This window comes from Salmo salar, chromosome 18 (assembly GCF_965601325.2).
Source record: "Salmo salar chromosome 18, fSalSal1, whole genome shotgun sequence".
Taxonomy (NCBI): Eukaryota; Metazoa; Chordata; class Actinopteri; order Salmoniformes; family Salmonidae; genus Salmo; species Salmo salar.
The window spans coordinates 79,680,052-79,707,452 of NC_138308.1; the positions used below are offsets into that span (position 1 = coordinate 79,680,052).

The following is a 27,401-nucleotide window of genomic DNA, read 5'->3' on the forward strand; positions in this document are numbered from 1 at the left end:
AAGACATAATCACATTTTACTTGTCACATGAGCTGAATACAACATGTGTAGACCTTAGTGTGAAATGCTGAATGCAACATGTGTAGACCTTACTGTGAAATGCTTACAAGCCCTTAACCAACAATGCAGTTTGAAGAAAGATAAGAGTTAAGAAAATATTTACTAAATAAACTAAAGTAAAAAATACATAAATAAAATAACAATAACGAGGCTATATACAGGGGGACCGGTACCGAGTCAATGTTCGGGGGTACAGGTTAGTCTTGGTAATTGAGGTAATGTGTACATGTAGGTAGGGGTAAAGTGACTATGCATAGATAATAAACAGCCAGTAGCAGCAGTGTAAAAAAAAAGGGGGGGGGGGGGGGGGGGTCCAATGCAAATAGTCTGGGTAGCCATTTGATGAACTGTTCAGCAGTCTTATGGCTTTGGGGTAGAAGCTGATAAGGAGCCTTTTGGACCTGAATGATGAGTCATTCAAAGAATAGACCGTCTGCTACAGTGGTGAGAAGAGGGCTTTATGGTGGCGGTGAGCACAGTTGAAACCCTTCCTCTGGTATTCTGACATGGTGGTTCGAAGTCTTGATAAGCACAGCACCAAATGACACTTCCCTCACAATGAACAGGTTTCACTGTGAACAAAGTGCAGGTAAATGGTACACATTGTTACATAGTACTATTGATATTCCTGTTTGCAATTTCTATAATAACTCATTTTTATACGCATTCATCTGTTGCACTCTACTCCTCACTCTCTCTCTCTCTCTCTCCTCTCCAGCTATCCAGTGGTGCCTATACTGTGTAGCATCTATGTACTGTCTGTGTAATCACACATTGCTCTACCCCTCTCCATCTACTCCAGCTGTCTAGTGGCTCTAGGACAGGTAATGAAGGAGAGCCAGGCATGGCCAGCTGAACCCCGACCAGCACCAGGCCCGGGGACAAGGCCTCCACCTACAGCCTGACCAACGTGGTGCCCCAGGCCAAGGAGTTCCTCCAACACAACTGGCTCTCCACCACGCCGCAACAACTACTGCCATGGAACGGTCTATGTTATCACCGGCCTCACCACCGGTCTATGTTATCACCGGAGGTACATGACACTTATTTCCCCTCTAAAAGGAAGATAAGGGTTTGCTGGAAGGGCTCTCATTGATTTCCCATCAAGTCATGCCTGAGTACACATGACACCAACACAACCTTACATGGTCATGCAGCATAACCATATACAAGACCATCTACAGTGGCTTGCAAAAGTATTCACCCCCATTGGCATTTTTCTTCTTTTTTTTATTAAAATTGATGTTTGGTGGGTTTGTATCATTTGATTTACACAACGTGCCTACCACTTTGAAGATGCAAGATATTATTTTTTGTGAAACAAACAAGAAATAAGACAAAACTGAAATATTGAGCGTGCATAACTATTCACCCCCCCAAAGTGAATACTTTTTAAAGCCACATTTTGCAGCAATTACAACTGCAAGTCTCTTGGGGTATGTCTCAATAAGCTTGGCACATCTAGCCACTGGGATTTTTTGCCCATTCTTCAAGGCAAAACTGCTCCAGCTCCACAGATTCTCAATTGGATTGAGGTCTGGGCTTTGACTAGGCCATTTCAAGACATTTTAAACCACTCAAGTGTTGCTTTAGCAGTATGCTTAGGGTCATTGTCCTGCTGGAAGCTGAACCTCCGTCCCAGTCTCAAATCTCTGGAAGACTGAAACAGGTTTCCCTCAAGAATTTCCCTGTATTTAGCGCCATCCATCATTCCTTCAATTCTGACCAGTATCCGAGTCCCTGCCGATGAAAAACATCCCCACAGCATGATGCTACCACTGCCATGCTTCACTGTGGGGATGATGTTCTCGGGGTGATGGGAGGTGTTGGGTTTGCGCCAGACATAGCGTTTTCCTTGATGGCTAAAAAGCTACATTTTAGTCTCATCTGACCGGAGTACCTTCTTCCATATGTTTGGGGAGTCTCGCACATGCCTTTTGGCGAATACCAAATGTGTTTTCTTCTTATTTTCTTAATTTTTTTCTGGCCACACTTCCTTAAAGCCCAGGTCTGTGGAGTGTATGGCTTAAAGTGGTCCTATGGACAGATACTCCAATCTCTGCTGTGGAGCTTTGCAGCTCCTTCAGGGTTATCTTTGGTCTCTTTGTTGCCTCTCTGATTAATGCCTTCCTTGCCTGGTCCATGAGTTTTGCTGGGCGGCTCTCTCTTGGCAGGTTTGTTGTGGTGCCATATTCTTTCCATTTTCTAATAGTGTTCCGTGGGATGTTCAAAGTTTCGGATATTTTCTTATAACCCAACCCTGATCTGTACTTCTCCACAACTTTGTCCCTGACCTGTTTGGAGAGCTCCTTGGTCTTCATGGTGCCGCTTGCTTGGTGGTGCCCTTTGCTTTGTGGTGTTGCAGCCTCTGGGGCCTTTCAGAACAGGTGTATATATACTGAGATCATGGGGCAGATCATGTGAAAAATAAAACATTTGCAGTAAACAGTAGCCTACCAAGAAAGTCATTGCTCCAGACCAAGCTCCCGTGCAGCAGCTCTATTTCCTTTTCCAACAGCCAGATCAATCGCCTTCAACTTGAAAGCTGCATCATATGCATTTCTCCTTGTCTTTGCCATGATGAGGGTGACAAAATGACTACCGTAATCAGAATGATGGAAAGTTTGAGTGCGCTCGATTTAATCTAAACAGTAAACAAAAAAGTTGTTTGACCTTAACCCGTTTGGCAATTTCATTGGTCTAATGAAAGCTTCATGCCGCCAAAAAACTGAGCATGTCACAGAATGTGTTTTTATTTTTTCATTTTTTTATTGGAAAGTGGGAAAAATCCATATATTAGCCGCGTCATTGTTTAAGCCGCGAGGTTCAAAGCGTGGGAAAAAAGTAGCGGCTTATAGTCCGGAAATTACGGTATGTGGTGCTAACTTGACTCTTTAAATCGGGCAAATGCACCTAATTTCATGGGCTGATATTTGACTGATCATAAACTGCATGTCATAAAGTCTCCTTTTTACAGCAAACGTGTTTGAAGAAGAATCATATTCATTCATCTCCATATCAATATCCATAACAATCCCACTTTATGTATAACATTCATTATCTCATATTGCCTGTCTGTTTGTTTCCCACCCAGCTGTCCACAGTCTCTGACACTGGCGAGATGCAGGCGTTCCCGCGTGGCTACATGCACAGGTACTTTGAGGACGCCCAGGCCGTGCTGGAAAACTACACCAATGCCAAACTTTACAAACATGGCCACCTCAACCCTGACGACCACCAGGCTGACCCAGACGACAAGGAGTCGACCTAAACACTGACTAACGTGGTGCCTCAGGTCTGCCATTTTGTTTTACTTGAAGACAACGTCACATTTGTATCGAACAAAATAAGATTTCCCAAAAGTGGGATAATGTACTGAGATACTTTACTAATTAAAAAAATATGTTTTAAAGCAATAAAATACAACGTCCAGTCATAAAACATTTTATATCAAATAAGTAAATTAGCAACACCAGTGGTTAGCTTAGAATGACTTCCTAAACCCCAACAACCAATAAACATGCACACGTATGATGTGGCACTGTCTTTCAGGTCTGAGAATTCAGCGCCGGCTCCTGGAAGGAACAGGAGCACATCATCCGCAAGCGCCTCAACAACTACTGCCACTGCACCGCCTACGTTATCACCGGAATCACCACCTCGGGGAACATGATCTGGCGCCATAACATAACAAAAGGGACAATAAACTGGGGGGAAAGTTTGCGGGACTTCACCCGGAGGAGCAGATCCCGGGTGGACAGCCATACCCTCTGCCTGAGATGATACCGGGGAGCAGGGGTCCGGTGGCGGTTCGCTTGTCGTTGATACCTGGAGGTGGTCTTGAGAAGAGCCGACCGGCCTCTCTTCCAGGTACGACGACAGCGGCGGACAAACATCTGGGCCGAAGGTATGCCGACCTCTTCCTCTTGTTCAGGGAAGAGCGGCGGCTGATAACCCAGAGAACACTCAAAGGGCGAGAGCCCCGTGGCAGAGCAAGGAAGGGTGTTGCAGGCGTATTTGACCAACACTAGCTGCTGGCTCCAGGTGGTGGGGTTGGCGGAGACTGGCCGTTAGACTGGGGGTGGACCTCGGAGGACAGGCTGGCCGACGAACCAATGAGTGTGTAGATCGCCTTCCAGAACCGGGACGAGAACTGAGGACCCCGGTCGGAGACCATGTCCACTTGGAGTCCATGGATTCGGAAGATGAGCCGCACCATGAGCTGGGCCGTCTCTTTGGCAGAGGGTAGCTTGGGGAGAGGAATGAAGTGGTCGGCTTTGGGAAACCGGTTCGGATCTGCGCACAGATCTTGCATGCGGTGACGAACGCGGAGATGTCAGGAACCATGGTAGACTCCAAAAGCGTTGTCGCACAAAGGCCAGGGTCTGACGGGAGCCCGGGTGGCAGGCAAGCCTGGATGGAACAAACATCTGGTTTTCTGCCCCCCCCCCCCACCCCCGGGGTTCAGCTGGGAACGCTGCACCTCACAAACCTGCTTCCCTATTCCCCAGCTGAGTGCCGTTGCCAAGCACGAGGTGGGAAGGATGGTCTCGGGATCCGGGGTTGTAGCCATGGGGCTATAGTGACATGACAGTGCATCCGCCTTGACATTCTTGGATCCCGGTCAGTGTGAGAGGGAGAAGTTGATCCGGGTGAAAAGCAGAGCCCATCTAGCTTGCCTGGAATTGAGATGCTTGGGGGTGTGGAGATATTCCAGGTTCGACAGGTGAATGTGAATGTCTTTAAACAAAGTAGGCTACACCATCTGTTGTAAATATTCATATTTAATGTATTTAATGATTATATACTTAGAGAAAAATTGCTTCCATTTAATACAACACAAAAGCAGCACATTGATTTTCAAGTGAGGGTCAATGAATTGATGTACTGGACTACCAGCTGAATATTTCAAATCAAGTAGCTTTTTATTGCAGTGGTAGCACAAACAACATGGCACAGTCATGAGAGAATGAAAACATAAAAGTCAAGTTTAATGCATTACATTTCATGTTGTAATTGTACATGGCCCCTGTCAAATAAACATATAAACATGTGTATAAACCATTACCTTCAGAAATACATAGGATATACAGTACTTTGGATGTTTTTGTTGATGATTTTCAATTTCTTTTACCAAAGTAAAATGATTTATGGTTCAGAACAATAGGTTAGAAATGGTATGGCTTAAAGTTAGATAGGCCAGCATAAGGTTTATAATGCATAGCATAGCGGTTTTGATCACAGCTCACTGAGAGCAAGGATACAAGGGTAACCATTATCCCTCACATGCGATGTGAGATTCATGTGGTTTTTTCGTGACCATTAGCCTTCTGCTTAACCATGAAAGCCAGGGGGTCTCCTAGGGGACGGCCCATCCGGATGTGAGCCAGCAGATCCTGGGTCATGTTGAGGGCGTTGCGGGAGGTGTAGAGGTCAGAGAGGTCAGAGTTCATCCCAGAGGGGACATACTCCCCACAGGTGGAACCCCCAAGTCCTGGGGCACAGTCAACCGTGTAGGAGTAGTACATGTTGCCATGATTCAAGGCACACAGTTGCTTGTCAGACCCCGGTACGATGGGCCGGGTACTGCAATTCCCCAGAAGGTCGTTCCACCACTTGTACCAGTTTTTGTCTTCATCGTACACTTCAAACTTCAGCTCGCTGGCCAGGGAGAGCTTGACGAATCCGAAGTCATAGAATGAGTTCCAGACAGGGTTGTTCTTGTTGTGGATCACCTTGGTCTGCCTGGCTTCGTTGTCCATGATGACCTTGACGGATCAAACCAAATCAAATTTTATTTAAGGCTACTGTATGTTATTAGAAAAAACAACAAAACGGGACCCCTACCACTTGTTTTGGTATACACACTACATGGTCAAAAGTATGTGGACACCTGCTCATTGAACATCTCATTCCAAAATCATGGACATTAATATGCTGCTATAACAGCCTCTGGTCTTCTGGGGAGGCTTTCCACTAGATGTTATTGCTGTTCCTGGCTCGCAGTTGGCGTTCCTATTCATCCCAAAGGTATTCGATTGGGTTGAGGTCAGGGCTCTGTGCAGCCCAGTCAAGTTCTTCCACACCGATCTCGACAAACCCTTTCTGTGTGGACCTTGCTCTACTGCCAATGTTTGTCTATGGAGATTGCATGGCTCTGTGTTCTATTTTATACACCTGTCAGCAAGGGGTGTGGATGAAATGACCAAATCCATTCATTTGAAAGGGTGTCCACATAATTTTGTGTAGCTGAGGGATGGGGCTACGGAAATGTAAAATCCTAGACTTTAACATTAAAGTCCACTGAAGAACAAATTTCATAGTAATTTAAAATAGTAAAATAAAATAGATAATACCTTGACTAAGCCGTCGGTCTCAGAGGTGGTGTCCCCCCAGAGGTCCCTGGCGTACTTCACGGTGACGGTAAGGTGGGCCAGGCCCTTCTCCTGCGGGCAGCACTGGCTGGTCATCTCCTTGCTGGCCTTGCACACACACTGGCAGGAGTCGTGGGCACTGGAGCTGGAGCCTCCCTTGCACTTCCCAGAGCAGCGCTTGACCAGAGCGTGTCCCAGGATGTAGTCCTCCACAGCCTTCTTCAGCCCAGCCCTCTTACTACCCTGCTTCACCAATAGGTGGAGGGGGTGGAGGGAGTAGTTGATGACGTCAGGGATAGTCTTCAGGCTGCTCGCCCAATCAGCGAAGGCCTTGGAGTTTCCACCCGTTTGGGAGAAGAGCAGGTCGGGCGTCCCGTCCGTCTCTCCCCCCACCACCTCGGTAAACCTGTTTGTTTATCATTAGTCATGTTTTGTCTTGAACGAGGACCACAATGGAAATATGTGTTTTATAAGTCTTGTATAATGCCCATTAACCCCCAAACTCTTTCAAATCAAAATCAATCGAACCTCTCTTGGAAGGTGCTGCTGAAGCGGTCCTTGGTGTCACGTTTCTTAAGGTCCTTCTTGCAGAACTTGGTCTCTGTCTTGAATTCGGCTGATCCGGTACTGGTGGCGACGGAGGCCTCAGCCTCAAGACAGTCCTTGACCTGGATTATTATTGTTTTTAACGTAATGTACATTTTCTTTAAATAAATAAAAATACATAGATAAATACATTTACTAATATATTTTGATTAAAAAGTACTTGACCTCGTTCTCGTTGTAGCCACTCAGGGCCGCCTGGCACACTCGCAGGGAGGTCACACTCTTCACCCGCCCCCCCAGGAGAACCTTCTTGATGAAGTGGGTGCCAAAGTTGTCAAGAAAACGTCTGTAGTCAACCTTGGTCTTGTCAGTGTAGAGGGGGGGCAGGAGGCCCAGGGAGCGAGAGAACTCAGGGTGCAGGGGAGGGTCATCTAGCAGGCGGTAACTGAGAGAGAAACACACAAGATGGAGAGTTTATAGCCTGTAGAGAGCAGTGTTGGTTCTATAAAGTTAAACTTCTATAATACAAGTGATGTTATATTTATAAGGTATATCACCTGTAATAAGAGCAGTGTATATCCTGTTTGATGAAGCTGTACTTGTCCTTCTTCGACTGGCTCATCACCGTTTTGGCAGCTCTGGAGTGGGTGCCCCCCACCATGACCGACCCCTTAGCCTGGGGGGTCATAATGTCCAGACCAATCTTCCAACTGACATCTACCTACACATTGGTGGTGGATAAGGTGAGTTTACCCACATAAAGCACTTTGAGCATTGGGAAAATATCTATATTTAAATATATATTGAATCAATTATTCTTATTTATATTATACTTATGATTATTATTATAATGCTCTCTCTCTCGCTCTCTCTCTATATATATTATATACTAAACAAAAATATGAATGGAACATGTAACACTTTCAAAAAAATTTACTGAGTTATGTGAGGAAATCTGTCAATTTAAATCAATTCATTAGGCCCTAATCTATTGATTTCACATGACTGGGAATACAGATATGCATCTCTTGGTCACAGAAACCTTTAAGAAAAAATGGGCTTCACAATGGGCTTCATTGTGCATTTTTCAGTACATATGTGGCAATAATTTATTTCAGAAGGAGCCAGCAAAACTAGTGCACTCCATGTGTGCTCTGGGTCATTAGACGCCATTAGACATGCACCTATCTGGGGAGTGGACATGTGTTAGGGCCAACTATGTACTGTTGTTAGGGCCAACTATGTACTGTTGCTATGGTTAAACCTCTTGGGTCTTTTCCAGAACAGGGGTGTCGCTTTCAGAAGAGTTAGCAGGATGACATGCATGGTTATTCCTGTAGAGTGCCAAGGTCTGTTACTATGCTCCTACATGCATGAACCTGACTTAAGGCGAATGCAGGTCTATTTTTGTCTATTTCTGTTGCTCTACGGGTTCCATGCCCTAATTTGAAACCAATAAGATAACGGTGGCTAAATGCCAGAGGGAATGAGCCATTAAGAGGAGTTACTGTGAGTGTGACGTGAGGAGGACAAATATATAAACGTGTGTGCCAAGACTGGAAGGCAGTTGTATTCATGAACCAGCTCGGCTTTTGTTAAGTGGTAATGAAAGTCTATTTGAACTCACATGCTCCGGTATTTGTGAAATATGATTGACCTAATTTTTCCACGACAGCTTCAGGATCTCGGCACGGTATTTCTGTGTTTTCAAATTTCCATCGATAAAATGCAATTGTGTTCGTTGTCTGTAGCTTATGCCTGCCCAAACCATAACCCCACCATGGGGCACTCTGTTCACAAAGTTGACATTAGCAAACCGCTCACCCACATGATGTCATACATTTGTTCTGTGGTTGGAAGGCTGGTTGGACGTACAGACAAATTCTCTAAAATGACAGAGGCCGCGTATGGTAGAGAAATTAACATTAAATTCTCTGGCAACAGCTCTGGTGGACATTCCTGCAGTCAGCATACCAATTGCACGCTCTCTCAAACCTTGAGACATCTGCGGCATTGTGTTGTGTGACAAAACTGCACATTTTAGAGTGGCCTTTTACTGTCCGCAGCACAATCAGCTCATTGAAATGACACGCCTGTCAAGTGGATGGATTATCTTGGCAAATGAGAAAGGCTCACTAACAGGGATGTAAACAACTTTGTTTGCAAAATATTGAGAAATACGCTTTTTATGCGTATGGAACATTTCTGGTATCTTTTATTTCAGCTCATGAAACCAACACCTGACATGTTGAGTTTAGTAGTATTACCTCTGTCTGGCTGCTGCTCACAAACGCCTCGCTGGAGTCGTACACCATGCTGGCTAACTTCATGTTGCACTTCTGCGAGGGACGCCAGTCCACCACAGCCGCAGGCAGCCTCTGAGCCTGTCTATCCATGAAAGGGTTAACACAGAGGGTACAGGTCCCGTTACCGGTCTTCCTCCAGGTGTCCACGTCGATGACATAGGCCTGCTTACGTTCCATGGTGACAACGTCGAAACCCTCGCCCGCCAGGTTGGTACCGGGAGCTGACAGCGCAGCCTTGCACTCCGCTGGCCGGCCCGTGGTGCACGAGGACAGGACAGGGGACAGCCACGCTCCCCACAGCCACAGCAGGGCAACCAGAGAAGTCTGTGTGCCTGGAGAGGAGAAGGTAGATATTACATTACATTTAATTCAAGGTCAATTCAAATGGTAAACTTAACGGGATATTACATTCCAATATCAACGTTTGTCAGATGTTTTCAGAACTCAAAATGTGTCTAATGTTAAGATATTGTGGCGTAATTTGATTTGTATAGCAGAAAAACACTGTTAATTCCAGGGTACATATGCCCGCGTGGGAGACAAGGGTTCGATCCCTGAGTCAACTGCACAACTCTCATCTTTCTCCTTACTCACTTCACCTCTTTAACTATCTCCATTAAACTATACAATGTGTAGGGTGAGCAGACTCCTGTTCCCCTACAAAAAGAAAGGGGAGGAAAAAAGAAGTGTTGCTCTCTTTTGGAGACATACTTAGAGAGTAAGTATAGCTATATTACCTCTTACCTGACATAATATCAATCACAATCTCTTGGTGATGATGATGGGTTTGATGAAGATGATCATGGAACAATGGAGCATTCTGTGTCTGTCTGTCTGATGTCTGACTGACTGACTAACTGACTACAGGGAAACAAACAGCAAGATGTTAACTGTGGGTTCCATCCTGGAGGCTGCGTTTTTAGTTGTGGTCAAGGCTTTGTTTATATAGATGGGGCCTGCAGTTTCCTTTGGTTATGAACCACCACCTGCTGTTGCTATGTGTGTTTTGGTGTGGGGGTGGGTGTTCACTTATAAGAAAGTTAATATCTGTGCATTAATGAATGTCTCATGGCACCAGACAAACAAGACTTGATCCAGAAGTTTCCTAACTCTAATTGCACACACTTATACCTGTCTGCTACTGCTCTCCATAAATAGTCAACCAGGCACCCAATCAAACCGGTCCCTGGCACTGCCACTTTACATACAGAGCCATTTGACTGCTTAGGCAGTCGTTCTCCCTCTGAGATCTGTGGATAGGGCTGGGCGATATGGTCAAAATCTCATATCACAATATTTTGAACTCTGTGGTCAAATCAACCTGAAGAAGAGATAATCAAATCACATTTTATTTGTCACATGCGTCGAATACAGCAGGTGTAGACCTTACCGTGAAATGCTTACAAGCCCTTAACCAACTAGTTTTAAGAAAGACAAGAGTTAAGAAAATATTTACTAAATAAACTAAAGTAAAAAAAATACATAAATAAAATAACAATAACGAGGGTATATACAGGGGGACCGGTACCGAGTCAATGTTCGGGGGTACAGGTTAGTCGAGGTAATTGAGGTAATATGTACATGTAGGTAGGGGTAAAGTGACTATGCATAGATAATAAACAGCCAGTAGCAGCACCATGAAAAGAGGGGGGTCAATGCAAATAGTCTGGGTAGCCATTTGATGAACTGTTCAGCAGTCTTATGGCTTTGGGGTAGAAGCTGATAAGGAGCCTTTTGGACCTGAATGATGAGTCATTCAAAGAATAGACCGTCTGCTACAGTGGTGAGAAGAGGGCTTTATGGTGGCGGTGAGCACAGTTGAAACCCTTCCTCTGGTATTCTGACATGGTGGTTCGAAGTCTTGATACAGCACCAAATGACACTTCCCTCACAATGAACAGGTTTCACTGTGAACAAAGTGCAGGAAAAAGGTACACATTGTTACATAGTACTATTGATATTCCTGTTTGCAATTTCTATAATAACTCATTTTTATACGCATTCATCTGTTGCACTCTACTCCTCACTCTCTCTCTCTCTCTCCTCTCCAGCTATCCAGTGGTGCCTATACTGTGTAGCATCTATGTACTGTCTGTGTAATCACACATTGCTCTACCCCTCTCCATCTACTCCAGCTGTCCAGTGGCTCTAGGACAGGTAATGAAGGAGAGCCAGGCATGGCCAGCTGAACCCCGACCAGCACCAGGCCCGGGGACAAGGCCTCCACCTACAGCCTGACCAACGTGGTGCCCCAGGCCAAGGAGTTCCTCCAACACAACTGGCTCTCCACCACGCCGCAACAACTACTGCCATGGAACGGTCTATGTTATCACCGGCCTCACCACCGCCAGTAACACCATTCGGAGAGGTATCGTTAACCGGGTGGGGGTACAATTTTCATTCACCAATAATTTGTTGCTATGCCCAATAAACACGTACAGAAACATAAACTGTAATGGCCTTGACAAGGAAATGGATCAACTGATATACAAATTCAAAGTGAATCACTCATGTCATTGAGGTACATGACACTTATTTCCCCTCTAAAGGAAGATAAGGGTTTGCTGGAAGGGCTCTCATTGATTTCCCATCAAGTCATGCCTGAGTACACATGACACCAACACAACCTTACATGGTCATGCAGCAAAACCATATACAAGGCCGTCTATGAGTCTAGCCACCACAGCCTTCCAGGAAGAGACTGAAACCTATCACATATGATATGACATATGAACCACCAACACATCTAAAAAAAAAACGTTTTACACATTAAGTGACAGGAACTGGTCCCTCAGAGCGAGCTGAGTTTGGTTTTCCATGCACTATGGTCCAACCTCTAGTGCTCAGGGGAAAAAGCTTTTGGCAAGTGACAGGAACCGCTCGTTCTAAAGTGACCAAATAGTCACCTGTCAATCAGAGTCTGTTTTCAGTCTTTAGAGGTTTCAGTCCAGCTGAGTTAATTCACTTCCTCCAACCACAAATGGAACCAATGGAAAAACCCATCAGGGTTTGGGAATAGTCTACCCTGGTCCCAGATCTTGTGCTGTATTGCCAACTTCTATAGTTGTTGTCATGACAAAAACCATAGCCATTGCCTGTACAGCACAAATACATCTGGGACCAGGCTAGCAGTGACCTCTTTATTCCTCTATATAGCCAATGATGGGCGAGTCAGCTGGGCTAAAAGGTGCATGGCTTTGCATACTGGGCCCAGATTAGGGAGAGCTAACGCTGAGACACAGGTGTACCTCTCCTTCAGAGCTGCCGACACAAAGAGCTCTGGGACACATATAGGTACTAAGAGGGACGGACGGACGGACGGTAACAGAGAGAGAGAGACATGCAGACAGATAGTAACAGAGAGAGACATGCACAGGAACGCAAAGGACATATCACCTCATTGAAGCTCCTCAGACTCACACACAGACTTCTCCTTTCCTTCCATTGGGACAGCTTTACTCCATTTCTACATCGTGACCTTGTAGCTGAAGTCATCATGGCCCTACTCTGGGCACAGGCCTTACTACTGGTCACCATGGCAATGACGGATGGTGTTCAGGGGACGGTGGAGAAGAAGTTTCTGTACATGGAGACGCCCTCCATGGGCCTAGAGGACCACTCACTCCAGAAGATCTGCCAACACTACAACAACAAGCCACACTATGTCACACTGTACGACACGGCCGACCACGTCCCCATTTACTCAGCCTACACCTTCAAGCGCTCTGACGGAGAGAAGAGGGTGGACGTGCCCTGGATGTACGAGCCACAGGTTACCTGGTGACATTTCAAGTCAATGGTTACATCCCAAATGGCACCCTATTGCCTATTTAGTGCACTACTTTTGACCAGGGCCCATCAGTCTGTGTTTTTCCATACTGATTGGCTTTCACTGCTAGACTGTTTATTTATTTGTATTTCTTTCTTAATGAATGTTTTTTTTCTATAGCTTTTGAATTTGAATGTATGTGGTGCTAACTCAATAAAAGTACATTTAATTTCATGGGCAAATGCACCTAATTTCATGGGCTTATATTTGACTGATCATAAATTCTCCTTTTCACAGCAAACATGTGTTTGAAGAAGTAGCACATTCATTCATCTCCATATCAATATCCATAACAATCACACTTTATATCCAACATTCATTATCTCATATTGCCTGTCTGTTTGTTTCCCACCCAGCTGTCCACAGTCTCTGACACTGGCGAGATGCAGGCGTTCCCGCGTGGCTACAGGCACAGGAACTTTGAGGACGCCCAGGCCGTGCTGGAAAACTACACCAACGCCAAACTTTACAAACATGGCCACCTCAACCCTGACGATCACCGGGCTGACCCAGACGACAAGGCCTCCACCTAAACACTGACCAATGTGGTGCCTCAGGTCCGCCATTTTGTTTTCAAATGATTTACTTAACATTTTACTTGAAGACAATGTCACATTTGTATTGAACAAAATATAATTTCTCAACAGTGGGATAATGTACTGAAATACTTTACAAATTTAAAAAATGTTTTTAACAAAAAAATACAACATCCAGTCATAAAACATTTTATATCAAATAAGTAAATTAGCAACACCAGTGGTTAGCTTAGAATGACTTCCTAAACCCCAACAACCAATAAACATCCACACGTATGATGTGGCACTGTCTTTCAGGTCTGAGAATTCAGCGCCGGCTCCTGGAAGGAACAGGAGCACATCATCCGCAAGCGCCTCAACAACTACTGCCACTGCACCGCCTACGTTATCACCGGAATCACCACCTCGGGGAACATGATCCGGTGCCATAACATCAACCATACAGCCATCTAGGCCAGATTGTTCTTCAAGACATTTACATTTTAGTAGACACTGTTATCCAGAGTAATTAGGGTTAAGTGCTTTGCTCAATTGCACATCGACAGATTTTTCATCTTGTCAGCTCAGGGATTCAAACCAGCAACCTTTCAGTTACTGGCCCGATGCTCTTAACCGCCAGACTATCTGCCATCCATTAACTATTGCTTGCTCACTTTAGTTGTTACATTCAACAGCTCAGGGTACCTGGGCACCAGGAACAGGCAAGTGCTAACGTCAACACTGCAGTGGTCCCTAACAGTAAGCCAGGCCTGGAGTGCCACCAGTATCCCCCTCTCTGGCCAGGCAGAGCCCGGCCGTTGTGTCTGAAGGGCTGGGTGGGTCTGCCTTCGGGTATGAAGCCACAGTGAGGAGGACGTGGAGGGCCATAATATCCTTTACCGGACCGTTTAAATGTTAATATATGATACATTTTAATAGATGATCTCCCTCACTAGCTTGAAGCACCAGCTGTCAGAGCAGCTCACAGATCACTGCACCTGTACATAGCCCATCTGTAAACAGCCCATCTATCTACCTACCTCATCCCCATACTGTATTTATTTATTTATCTTGCTCCTTTGCACCCCAGTATCTCTACTTGCACATTCATCTTCTGCACATCTACCATTCCAGTGTTTAATTGCTATATTGTAATTACTTCGCCACCATGGCCTATTTATTACCTTAACTTACCTCATTTGCACTCCCTGTATATAGACTTTTTGTTTTCTTTTGTTATTTTTATTTTTATTTCACCTTTATTTAACCAGGTAGGCTAGTTGAGAACAAGTTCTCATTTGCAACTGCGATCTGGCCAAGATAAAGCGTAGCAATTCGACACATACAACAACACAGTGTTACACATGGAATAAACAAAACATACAGTCAATAATACAGTAGAACAAAAGAAAACAAAAAGTCTATATCAGCCGAATACGGCTCTGACGTATTCTAAGTCAGAGCCGTCCAGAGTAGTGATGCTGGACGGGCGAGCGGGTGCGGGCAGTGATCGATTGAATAGTATGCATTTAATTTTACCTGCGTTTAAGAGCAGTTGGAGGCCACTGAAGGAGAGTTGTATGTCATTGAAGCTCGTCTGGAGGTTAGTTAACACAGTGTCCAAAGAGGGGCCAGAAGTATACAGAATGGTGTCGTCTGCATAGAGGTGGATCAGAGAATCACCAGCAGCAAGAGCAACATCATTGATGTATTCAGAGAAAAGAGTCAGCCCCCTACTGTATTATTGACTGTATGTTTTGTTTATTCCATGTGTAACTCTGTGTTGTTGTATGTGTCGAATTGCTATGCTTTATCTTGGCCAGGTTGCAGTTGCAAATGAGAACTTGTTCTCAACTAGCCTACCTGGTTAAATAAAGGTGAAATAAATAAAATAAATAAAAATAGATGATCAACCTGGAACTGAGTGAGAGTAGTGTTTGGTCTGATGCTATTTGAAAGCCAAGAAAAAAATGAAACATTTTAGAACTGTAAAAGTAATTACAATGATATATTTTACTTTATGGGGACTGAATGCTGAGTTAAGGCTGCCAGGCTTGCTAGGACAGACCAGATACAACTTCAATTAGCACTGAGGTGTGAAGTGAAAGGTGTCAAGGCCTTTGAGTCTTTGAAGCCCCCTTTGAAGCCCCCTCCTGCTGTTCAAAGACCATCCACTGGCATTTTCTACAATAAATCTGCCTCCAGAAATAAAAGCTTCTCCCAAGTGGGTGTGACACACACCTACTCCCGTTTCCTGCTGCACTGCTGCTTGGATTCCACCTGGCGATCTGTTCACCGTCTGCCCTGGCCTGTCTGGTACAGGTACCCCCACCACACTCACCCCTCTCTCCCGAGCTTTTGCTCGCCTCCAGCACACACAAACTGTTGGGGCGAGTGACTCTGAGCTTACAATGGCTAGCCCCAAGTCGTTATATATTTTACTTTTTTCTTGCGCATTTTGCTGTTTTGCTATTTGTCTCATGACTCCTGCATGCTTTGTTGATTATTAACTTTCTTTGGTGTTTGTTTAGGGACAGTGTTTGTTCCCACACTCGGGACTCTGACTCTCTATTGGTTACACAGACTTTTGGCCATCCTATTCTAACCACCTCTTGCTGGCTTTGTATTCATGTTACCTGATGAAAATGCTGTACAATATGATCTTGTTGCCATCTGATGTACGTTCAGATGTCATCAATCAACACTGCAGAGCTATCCCTGTCCTCTGGCGTGCCTTGATTGTATTACTGTTGATGATATCTGGAAATGTGCATGTACACCCTGGCCCATCTACAGTTGCTAGCCCCAATTCTGACTTGTGCTCTGATATCTGCTTCACTGATTTCTACTCTCGTAAAAGCCTGGGTTTTCTGCACGTTAACACTAGAAGCTTATTACCTAAAATGGATATTTTGAAAGTGTGGGTTCACAGCTCCAATCCAGATGTGTTGGTCATTACTGAGACATGGTTAAGGAAGAGTGTTTTGAATACTGATGTTAACCTTTCTGGTTATAACCTTTTTCAGCAAGACAGATCTTCCAAAGATGGGGGAGTGGCAATCACCTTCAGTGATCGGTTGTCTCACCAAGTCTGTCCACAAACAATTTGATTTGCTGGTTTCAAGCATTAAACTTTCAAATTGCTCTTTGTTGACTGTTGCTGGGTGCTATCGTCCTCCATCAGCACCGGCCTGTACCCTACCTGCCTTAAGCTCTCTCCTGGCCCCTTACACCAAGTCTGAATTTGTCCTGCTAGGTGACCTAAACTGGGACATGCTTAAACCACCTGACCATGTCCTAAAGCAATGGGACTCCCTAAATCTTTCTAAGATTGTTACCAATCCCACAAGGTACGACTCCAAACACCCAGAAAAGGCTACTTTCCTTGATGTTATCCTCACAAATAATCCTGATAGGTATCAGTCTGGTGTTTTCTGTAATGACCTTAGTGATCACTGTTTTACAGCCTGTGTTTGTAATGGCTGCTCAGAGAAACAACCTGTCCTGATTTGTTATAGACGCTTGCTAAAAAACTTTAAAACTTGTTAGGGATGGGGTCTAGTTTCCTGAATTTCCGCCTGACTGACGTGCCCAAAGTAAACTGCCTGTTACTCAGGCCCAGAAGCCAGGAAATGCGTATAATTGGTAGCATTGGATAGAAAACACTTTGAAGTTTCTAAAACGGTTAAAATAATACTAGAACAGAATTGATATGGCAGGCAAAATCCGAAGAAAAAACAACAATACATTTTTTTTAGGTCCCAGGCTCTTACAATGTAAAGCTACGCATCCTATGTACTTCCGTCTCCCAGATTGCAATTCCTATGGCTTCCACTAGATGTTTTTTGAAAAACAAGCAAGAAATTGGAGTTTTGGTGAAGAGAGCACCGGAACAATATCAGCCTTTTGGCGCATGAGGGAGAGGGTGCGCGCCAAGTAATTTTGCTTCCTATTGAACATACTACTTTCTGTATGAAATATTATAGTGTATTTACATTTGAGAGTATGTGAGGATTAAATAGAAACATTGTTTGACTTGTTTGGACAAAGTTTAGCGGTAGCTTTTTGGACTCCTTTGTCTGCAAGTTGAACGAGTGGATTACTGAAATGAATGGCGCCTCTAAACAGACTTTTTGGGATTTAAAGAAGGATTTTATCTAAAAAAAAAATACCATTCATATTGTAGCTGGGACCCTTGGGATTGCAAACAGAGGAAGGTTGCTGCCGCCCCGAGGTTGCTGCCGCCACGAGGTTGCTGCCGCCTCGAGGTTGCTGCCGCTATCATCGCCAAGCCTATCTCTGACCTTTTTAACCTGTCTTTCCTTTCCGGGGAGGTTCCCATTGCTTGGAAGACAGCCATGGTTCGTCCTTTATTTAAAGGGGGAGATCAAGCTCATCTTAACTGTTATAGGTCTATTTCTATTTTGCCCTGTTTATCAAAAGTGTTGGAAAAACTTGTCAATAATCAACTGACTGGCTTTCTTGATGTCTATAGTATTCTACCTGGTATGCAATCTGGTTTCTGATCAGGTTATGGATGTGTCACTGCAACCTTAAAGGTCCAAAATGACGTCACTATTGCCCTTGATTCTAAGCAATGTTGTGCTGCTATTTTTATTGGCTTGGCTAAAGCTTTTGATACGGTAGACCATTCCATTCTTGTGAGCTGGCTAAGGAGTATGGGTGTCTGAGGGGTCTTTGGCCTGGTTTGCTAACTACCTCTATCAAAGAGTGCAGTGTATAAAGTCAGAAAATCTGGGGTTTCAGTAACTGCCTGACACCAAGGGTGTACCCCAAGGCTCAATCCTAGGCCCCACGCTCTTCTCAATTTACATCAACAACATAGCTCATGCAGTAGAAGGCTCTCTCATTCATTTATTTGCAGATGATAGAGTCTTATACTCAGCTGGCCCCTCCCCGGATTTTGTGTTAAATGCTCTACAACAAAGCTTTCTAAGTGTCCAGCTTTCTCTACACTTAACCTTGTTCTAAACACCTCCAAAATAAAGGTCATGTGGTTTGGTAAAAAGAATGCCCCTCTCCCCACAGGTGTGATTACTACCTCTGAGGGTTTAGAGCTTGAGGTAGTCATCTCATACAAGTACTTGGGAGTATGGTTACATGGTACACGGTCCTTCTCTCAGCACATATCAAAGCTGCAGGCTAAAGTTAAATCTAGACTTGGTTTCCTCTAACCTTCCTGCCATGCTAGATTACGGAGACATAATTTATAGATCGGCAGGTAAGGGTGCTCTCGAGCGGCTAGATATTCTTTACCATTCGGCCATCAGATTTGCCACCAATGCTCCTTATAGGCCACATCACAGTACTCTATACTCCTCTGTAAACTGGTCATCTCTGTATACCCGTCGCAAGACCCACTGGTTGATGCTTATTTATAAAACCGACTTAGGCCTCACTCCCCCCTATCTGAGATATCTATTGCAGCCCTCATCCTCCACATATAACACCCGTTCTGCAAGTCACATTCTGATAAAGGTCCCCAAAGCAAACACATCAGTTCGCTGCAGCTAGCGACTGGGACGAGCTGCAACAAACACTCAAACTGGACAGTTTTATCTCAATCTCTTCATTCAAAGGCTCAATCATGGACACTCTTACAGACAGTTGTGGCTGCTTCGCATGATGTATTGTTGTCTCTACCTTCTTGCCCTTTGAGCTCTTGTCTGTACCCAATAACGTTTGTACCATGCTTTGTGCTGCTACCATGTTGTGTTCCTACCATGTTGTGTTGTCATGTGTTGCTGCCTTGCTATGTTGTTGTCTTAGGTCTCTCTTTATGTAGTGTTGTCTCTTGTCGTGATGTGTGTTTTACATATATATATATATATAAACTCATCAAAACTCGTCCCTTTTCAGGACCCTGTCTTTCAAAGATGATTCGTAAAAATCCAAATAACTTCACAGATCTTCATTGTAAAATGTTAAACACTGTTTCCCATGCTTGTTCAATGAACCATAAACAATTAATGACCATGCACCTGTGGAACGACGGTAGGCAATTAAGGTCACAGTTATGAAAACTTAGGATACTAAAAAGAGGCCTTTCTACTGACTCTGAAAACCACCAAAAGAAAGATGCCCAGGGTCCCTGCTCATCTGCGTGAACGTGCCCTAGGCATGCTGCAAGGAGGCATGAGGACTGCAGATGTGGCAAGGGCAATAAATTGCAATGTCCGTACTGTGAAACGCCTAAGATAGCACTGCAGGGAGACAGGACGGACAGCTGGTCATCCTCGCACTGGCAGACAATGTGTAACAACAACTGCACAGGATCGGTACATCCGAAAATCTCACCTGCGGGACAGGTACAGGATTGCAACAACAACTTCCCGAGTTACACCAGGAATGCACAATCCCTCCATTGGTGCTCAGACTGTCCGCAATAGGCTGAGAGAGGCTGGACTGAGGGCTTGTAGGCCTGTTGTAAGGCAGGTCCGCAACAGACATCACCGGCAACAACGTCGCCTATGGGCACAAACCCACCATCAATGGACCAGCTTGGACTGGCAAAAAGTGCTCTTCACTGACGAGTCGCTTTTTTGTCTCACCAGGGGTGATGGTCGGATTCGCGTTTATTTTCGAAGGAATGAGCGTTACACCGAGGCCTGTATTCTGGAGCAGGATTGATTTGGAGGTGGAGGGTCCGTCATGGTCTGGGGCGGTGTGTCACAGCATCATCGGACTGATCCTTGTTGTCATTGCAGGCAATCTCAACGCTGTGCGTTACAGGGAAGACATCCTCCTCCCTCATGTGGTACCCTTCCTGCAGGTTCATCCTGCATATTACCCTCCAGCATGACAATGCCACCAGCCATACTGCTCGTTCTGTGCATGATTTTCTGCAAGACAGGAATGTCAGTGTTCTGCCATGGCCAGTGAAGAGCCCGGATCTCAATCCCACTGAACACGTCTGGGACCTGTTGGATTGGAGGGTGAGGGCTAGGTCCATTCCCCCCCAGAAATGTCCGGAAACTTGCAGGTGCCTTGGTGGAAGAGTGGGGTAACATCTCACAGCAAGAACTGGCAAATCTGGTGCAGTCCATGAGGAGGAGATGCAATGCAGTACTTAATGCAGCTGGTGGCCACACCAGATACTGACTGTAACTTTTGATTTTGACCCCCCCTTTATCCAGGGACACATTACTCCATTTCTGTTAGTCACATGTCTGTGGAACTTGTTCAGTTTATGTCTCAGTTGTTGAATCTTGTTATGTTCATACAAATATTTACACGTTAAGTTTGCTGAAAGTAAACGCAGTTGACAGTGCGAGGACGTTTCTTTTTTTGCATAGTTTATATACAGTTGAAGTCGTAAGTTTACATACACCTTAGCCAAATACATTTAAACTCATTTTTTTCTCACAATTCCTTACATTTAATCCTAGTAGAAATTCCATGTCTTAGGTCAGTTAGGATCACCACTTTATTTTCACAATGTGAAATGTCAGAATAATAGTAGAGGGAATGATTTATTTCTGCTTTTATTTCTTTCATCACATTCCCAGTGGGTCAGAAGTTTAAATACACTCAATTAGTATTTGGTAGCATTGCCTTTAAATTGTTTAACTTGGGTCAAACGTTTCAGGGAGCCTTCCACAACCTTCCCACAATAAGTTGGGGGTATTTTGGCCCATTCCTCTTGACAAAGCTGGTGTAACTGAGTCAGGTTTGTAGGCCTCCTTGCTCACACACGCTTTTTCAGTTCTGCCCACAAATGTTCTATAGGATTGAGGTTAAGGCTTTGTGATGGTCACTCCAATACATTGACTTTGTTGTCCTTAAGCCATTTTGCCACAACTTTGGAAGTATGCTTGGGGTCATTGTCCATTTGGAAGACCCATTTGCGACCAAGCTTTACCTTCCTGGCTGATGTCTTGAGATGTTGCATCAATATATCCACATAATTGTCCATCCTCATGATGCCATCTATTTTGTGAATTGCACCAGTTCCTCCTGCAGCAAAGCCCCACCACAACATCATGCTGCCACCCCTGTGCTTCACGGTTGGGATGGTGTTCTTCAGCTTGCAAGCCTCCCCCTTTTTCCTCCAAACATAACAATGGTCATTATGGCCAAACAGTTCTATTTTTGTTTCATCAGACAAGACGACTTTTCTCCAAAAAGTACAATCTTTGTCCCTGTGTGCAGTTGAAAACCGTAATCTGTCTTTTGTTATGCCGATTTTGGAGCAGTGGCTTCTTCCTTACTGAGCGGCCTTTCAGGTTATGTTGATACAGGACTCATTTTACTGTGGATATAGATACTTTTGTACCTGTTTCCTCCAGCATCACAATGTCCTTTGCTGTTGTTCTGGGATTGATTTGCACTTTTCACACCAAAGTACATTCATCTCTAGGAGACAGAATGCATCTCCTTCCTGAGCGGTATGACGACCTGCGTGGTCTCATGGTGTGTATACTTGAGTACTATCGTTTGTAAAAATGAACGTGGTACCTTCAGGCGTATGGAAATTGCTCCCAAGGATGAACCAGACATGTGGAGGTCTACATTTTTTCTGAGGTCTTGGCTGATTTCTTTTGATTTCCCCATGATGTCAAGCAAATAGGCACTGAGTTTGAAGGTAGGCCTTGAAATACATCCACAGGTACACCTCCAATTGACTCAAATTATGTCGATTAGCCTGTCAGAAGCTTCTAAAGCCATGACATCATTTTCTGGAATTGTCCAAGCTGTTTAAAGGCACAGTCAACTTAGTGTATGTAAACTTCTGACCCACTGGAATTGTGATACAGTGAATTATAAGTGAAATAATCTGTCTGTTAACAATTGTTGGACAAATTTGTGTCATGCACAAAGTAGATGTCGTAACTGACTTGCCAAAACTATAGTTTGTTAACAAGAAATTTGTGGAGTTGTTGAAAAACAAGTTTTAATGACTCTAACCTAAGTGTATGTAAACTTCCGACTTCAAATGTATAAATATATGAAAACATGAAAACACACATTCTCTCCTCTCTCACATATCTATGCCTACAACTGGAGAGTGCAGTTAAAAAAGGTTATGATTCAAATCAAATTGTATTGGTCACATTCACATGGTTAGCAGATGTTAATGTGAGTGTAGTGAAATGCTTATGCTTCTAGTTCCAACAGTCAGCAATATCTAACATGTAATCTAACAATTTCACAACTACCTAATACATACATCTAAGTAAAGGAATGGATGAGCAATTATTTCTACTCATTGTTATTTGTACCAAAAACTGTTGTTTTACAAATTTTCTGTTTCCACACCACATGAGGGGAGCAAGATTTTTCATTTCCCCCTGAGGGGTTGTAAACCACATTTTCTCATATCTTCTGTGTGTGGGTACAACAACAGTGCTAGACTACATCCTCTATTTCCTGTAATGCTTCCTGTAACCTCTATTTCCATTATTACGATCATTAATAACTGACACAATTCTATAATGAATACATATTAGAATTATAATACATAGTAGTGACCAATAGTTACTGTATTGTGATTGTTTAGTGTTTTATTTACTCAACAAGTAGTGCCCCAAGGTGGGGTTGAACCATGTCTCAAAAGCAGCAGATACTTATGCCCATCCTCCATCCCTGTCCACAACACTAAAACTTGCTTGAAGGTAACAGCGCTCACTGATGCCCCTAGCGGCCGGTTTCCACGTCATTAGACGTGGATGGACGTTGAATACTGACTTGTATCACGGGTGACATGCCTGCTTATTCAGAGCAACATTCAGCTGGTGTGTGGGAGGGGGTGTCATGCAACTTGTGAACAGCTCACCAACTAAAACATACAACAGGAAATAGAGGTTGTAGTCTAGTCCTGTTGCTGTACATACACACAGAAGATATGAGAATGTGGTTTACAACCCCTCAGGGGGAAATTAAAAACCTTCCTCTCCCCTCATGTGATTTGGAAACAGAAAATATGTAAAACAGCAACAGTTATTGGTACAAATAACAATGAGTAGAAATAAAAACTCAGTCATTGCTACTGATTTAACTGACGACCCTGGATGGAATGTTGTTTTTCTATACATCTACAAGCTTATTCACTAGAAGCCCATCATACTAATTCCAGTGACAATCAATGAATCCACAACATGTCTGTGATTTGAAATAATCATAGCACAGCTAGGTCTCCATTTTGTTTCAGAGCCTTCCTCACGTCTCCCTCCCAATCTACCACTGCACAAAGCCTTGTTCGGCTCACACCTCAGTCTTTACATGAGAAGAGCTGAGAAGGCTAGCCACAGATCTACACACACACGCGCTCAGACAGACTCAAGCACACACACACACGCGCACACACACACTTTGCATATCTCCACTTCAGAGATTGAGAGGCAGCGTGGAAGAATGACCGTCAGCTCGGACCACGTTCTGCATCGATGGACACCAACACACAAGGGACCTTGAGTTCCTCTCTACTGAGCAGAAAGCATGAGATTGATAACAAAAAACACAGCCTTTCAGGGCCTAACAGAGGCTGCAGAGCATGAAAGAGAGGACACGATAGTGTCAGCCAGTAAAATACGTCTATCTGATGATGATGCTCTATCTGGGCAATTTAGAAATGCGGGAGGGAGAGACATACGACTCAAGCATAGAATACTGTGTGAAGGTCATAGGGAGAGAGGGGAACACATGCTGAGACAGTGTTAACTGAGAGAGGCAGACAAGACCACTAAAGAAGATAGGTGCAAGGACAATGAGAGAGAGAGAGAGAGAGAGAGAGAGAGAGAGAGAGCGAGAAAAGAGAGAGAGACATGGTCATCATGAGACACCTATCCATCTACTCTTCTCTGTCCCTGGCTGTGGTGCTGATCCTGCTGGGCTGTATGCGGGAGACCCAAGCTGGGGTGGTGGAGGACTTTAACCACATGGAGCGCTGTAAGGACTCCCTGTACTTGGGAACCCCACGCAGGGCAACCTCCTCAGTAACTCCCTGAAAAAGATCTGCCAGCGCTACGAGGACAAGCTGCGCTTCGTCACCCTCTGCGACCTCCACAAACACACCCCCATTTACTCGGCCTATACCTTCAAGAAGTTTGACGGCGGGAAGAGGGTGGACTTTCCCTGGATGTTTGAGCCACAGGTATGTGTGTGTGTGTGTGTGTGTGTGTGTGTGTGTGTGTGTGTGTGTGTGTGTGCGTGCGTGCGTGCGTGCGTGCGTGCGTGCGTGCGTGCGTGCATGTGTGTGTGTGTTGGATTTTGAATGAACATAGGCCAAGATGTTTGCATGCTCTAGATAGTGAGTTAGAAACCCTATGTAATTTCAAACATGTTCTCTCATGGATGCAGATGACTGATACCCATACACTAGTTGGTAAGGCTTGCTGAGCTGTGAGGACAATACTGCTGCTCTACGTAAAATGAGACACTGGAGATAAGCAGCTTCATAGGTTGTGTGAATGGGTGTTACAATAGGATATTGTTGTGATAGCCATTCATGTAGGAAGCAGGTGTTGTGCATATGCAAAATGAATTGATCCTCCCCTCATTTTCCATCTTCAACTCTTCATCAAAATCCCCTCCTTTTCTTCCTCTGTCTCGATCTCTCCCCACCTCCCTCTATCTATCTGTATGTGTCTCTACCCCCTCTCTCCCTCCATCCCTTCCTCTCTCTCCCTCCTTCCCTTCCACTCTCTCTCCCTCCCTTCCTCTCTCACCCTCCTTCCCTTCCACTCTCTCTCCATCCCTTCCTCTTGCCCTCCTTCCCTTCCACTCTCTCTCCATCCCTTCCTCTCTCTCCCTCTCTAGTTGACGTCAGAGAACGGCAGCAGCAACATGGAGCCGTTCCATCAGTCCTCCCACATGCACATGAACTTCGAGGACAGCCGTGCTGGAAGACTATGCTGACGTGGCCCAGTACGAGAGAGGCCTCCTCAACCCTGACAAGCACCAGTCCGACCCCCTGGACATGGCCTTCACCTACACAATGACCAACGTGGTGCCCCAGGTACGTTGGTTCAGTCTGCACATTTTAAAGAAGGTTTGGTGTGTCTACCTTAAACCGTTTTAGTGCTGGAGAGGGTGGAAGATGAATAATAATCAGAAGACGTATGGGGAATATAAGTAATGTTCTTGCCGCAGATCCGCAAGTCCAAGATCGGGCCCTGGGCCGAGCACGAGGACCTCATCCGCAAACGTCTCAACAACTACTGCCGTGGCAAAGCCTTCATGGTCACCGGGGTCACGACTTCCGGGAACATGATCCGCTGGGACCGTGTGGCCGTCCCCGAGTACATGTGGTTGGCGTACTGCTGCACCGACTATGAACAGAACGAGCCCTACATCGCACTGTACAAGTTCCCAGTGTTCGGGGCCTACGGTCAGAACAACCGTGTCAACAACCACCTGGTGGAGGTTCCAGTGAAAAACCTGGAGAATTTACTCAGAGGAAGGATAGATGTGGACAAGAACTTTCAGATCATAAGAATTACTGTTGGAGAATTACTGTATTCACAGGTGATATTCACCAGGCTTGTAGACGGTCATCTTTAAAAGGCCCAATGCAGCCATTTTTATATCAATATCTGGAATAGTGTTCCATTAAAATAGTAAAAAAGAAACAAAAATAGCTTTTTTATTGCAAAAACCTATTTCTCAAGCAATAATGTAGCTAGGACTGTCTGGGAGTGGTCTGAGTGGGGAGGGGAAAACGGAAAAGTAGCTGTTATTGGCTGAGAAATTTGGAACACACTCTCACTTTGTTATTGGTCTATTATACCTATTACATATATTGATCATGTCACCAGGAAAGCTGAAACAACACCCATGCAAAACCTGCTGATTAGAAGGTCCTGTGTAGATTGTATTTTCAACAAGCAACTATCAGGAAATAACCCTGAACCATTTTTTTTCAGCTGTTGTACAATACAATACAAAACACAGGGACTGCAATGGGCCTTTAAAGGTTTAGTTATTGCCTCACACTGTATGAAGAGTCTGCAACTGCAGTCATCCACAAGAGGGCAATAGCATCCTACTCATGAATTACTCCCTACTGCTGCACAGGACAATACAAGTAGGCTATATTTAACAGACATTTGCGAATATGTTTACAACAGTCATATAATGAAGCGATTATCCAATTAAGACCTTACAAGAATTATCTCTCTGTCAACGAGTTCACAACACAATGAGTCTTCATTTCCGGGCTGATCTGTCCTTCTCCCTTTCATTTCCTAGGAGTCTGAGGCAGACAAGTTATAGAATAAGCTGTCATCCAGTGACCCCACTTTTTCCACGACACCCACCCTGCACTGATGCCCTGTCCAGTGGAGGCCTCACCCTAACCTTAACCACACTGATAACCTTACGCCTAACCATAAACTTAAATTAAGACCAAAAAGCTCATTTTTGTTTTTTAGAATTTTTACAAAATAGGCCAAAAATATATAGACAACGGCAAAATTGCAACTCAGTTCATCACTTATCAGTTCCCCTCAGTTCCCCTTATCAGCAAAAGCTGATGATTGTGTTCCTATCTGGGCTTGCTTTAGCGGGAATAGCATGCGTGTGCGCAATTTCACAAAGAGGACGCTTGGCTTGTCGTTGGAAAATGGGAAACCTTTAAAGGATTACAGATTCTCTATATTATTATATTATATATTAAGTTTCCTTCTTCTCTAACACCCTCCCCCTCATTTTGCATCAAGCGCACACCTGTAGCCTACATTATTGATTGACACCTGGCTGTCATTGATGATCAGTCTGCATGTATGCGTTCTATTTAAAACCTGTCGGTCTT

The 27,401-nt window shown here is 44.5% G+C and overlaps 1 protein-coding gene and 1 pseudogene across 1 annotated transcript; one reads left to right on the forward strand and one right to left on the reverse strand.

The window, feature by feature from the left end:
* Positions 1-4,960: 4,960 nt before the first annotated feature.
* LOC106577762 (perforin-1) lies at positions 4,961-10,203 on the reverse strand. The gene is made up of 7 exons (XM_014156086.3): positions 10,031-10,203; positions 9,248-9,618; positions 7,538-7,701; positions 7,206-7,425; positions 6,963-7,102; positions 6,417-6,840; positions 4,961-5,828 (listed from the first exon to the last, which is right to left on the reverse strand). Exons 1-7 carry the CDS (start codon positions 10,035-10,037, stop codon positions 5,361-5,363), a joined length of 1,794 nt encoding a protein of 597 aa, XP_014011561.1. The 5' UTR covers positions 10,038-10,203; the 3' UTR covers positions 4,961-5,360.
* A 13,933-nt stretch (positions 10,204-24,136) lies between these two features.
* On the forward strand, positions 24,137-26,152 carry LOC106577769 (endonuclease domain-containing 1 protein-like; annotated as a pseudogene).
* Positions 26,153-27,401: the final 1,249 nt, after the last annotated feature.

What these genes read in the sequence shown, in the direction of transcription:
- LOC106577762 (XM_014156086.3), bottom strand. An exon ending in ATACACTGCTCTTATTACAG is followed by an intron (nt 7,426 to 7,537) that starts GTGATATACCTT and finishes TTTCTCTCTCAG; the next exon opens with TTACCGCCTGCTAGATGACC. An exon ending in AGCAGCACCTTCCAAGAGAG is followed by an intron (nt 6,841 to 6,962) that starts GTTCGATTGATT and finishes ATAAACAAACAG; the next exon opens with GTTTACCGAGGTGGTGGGGG.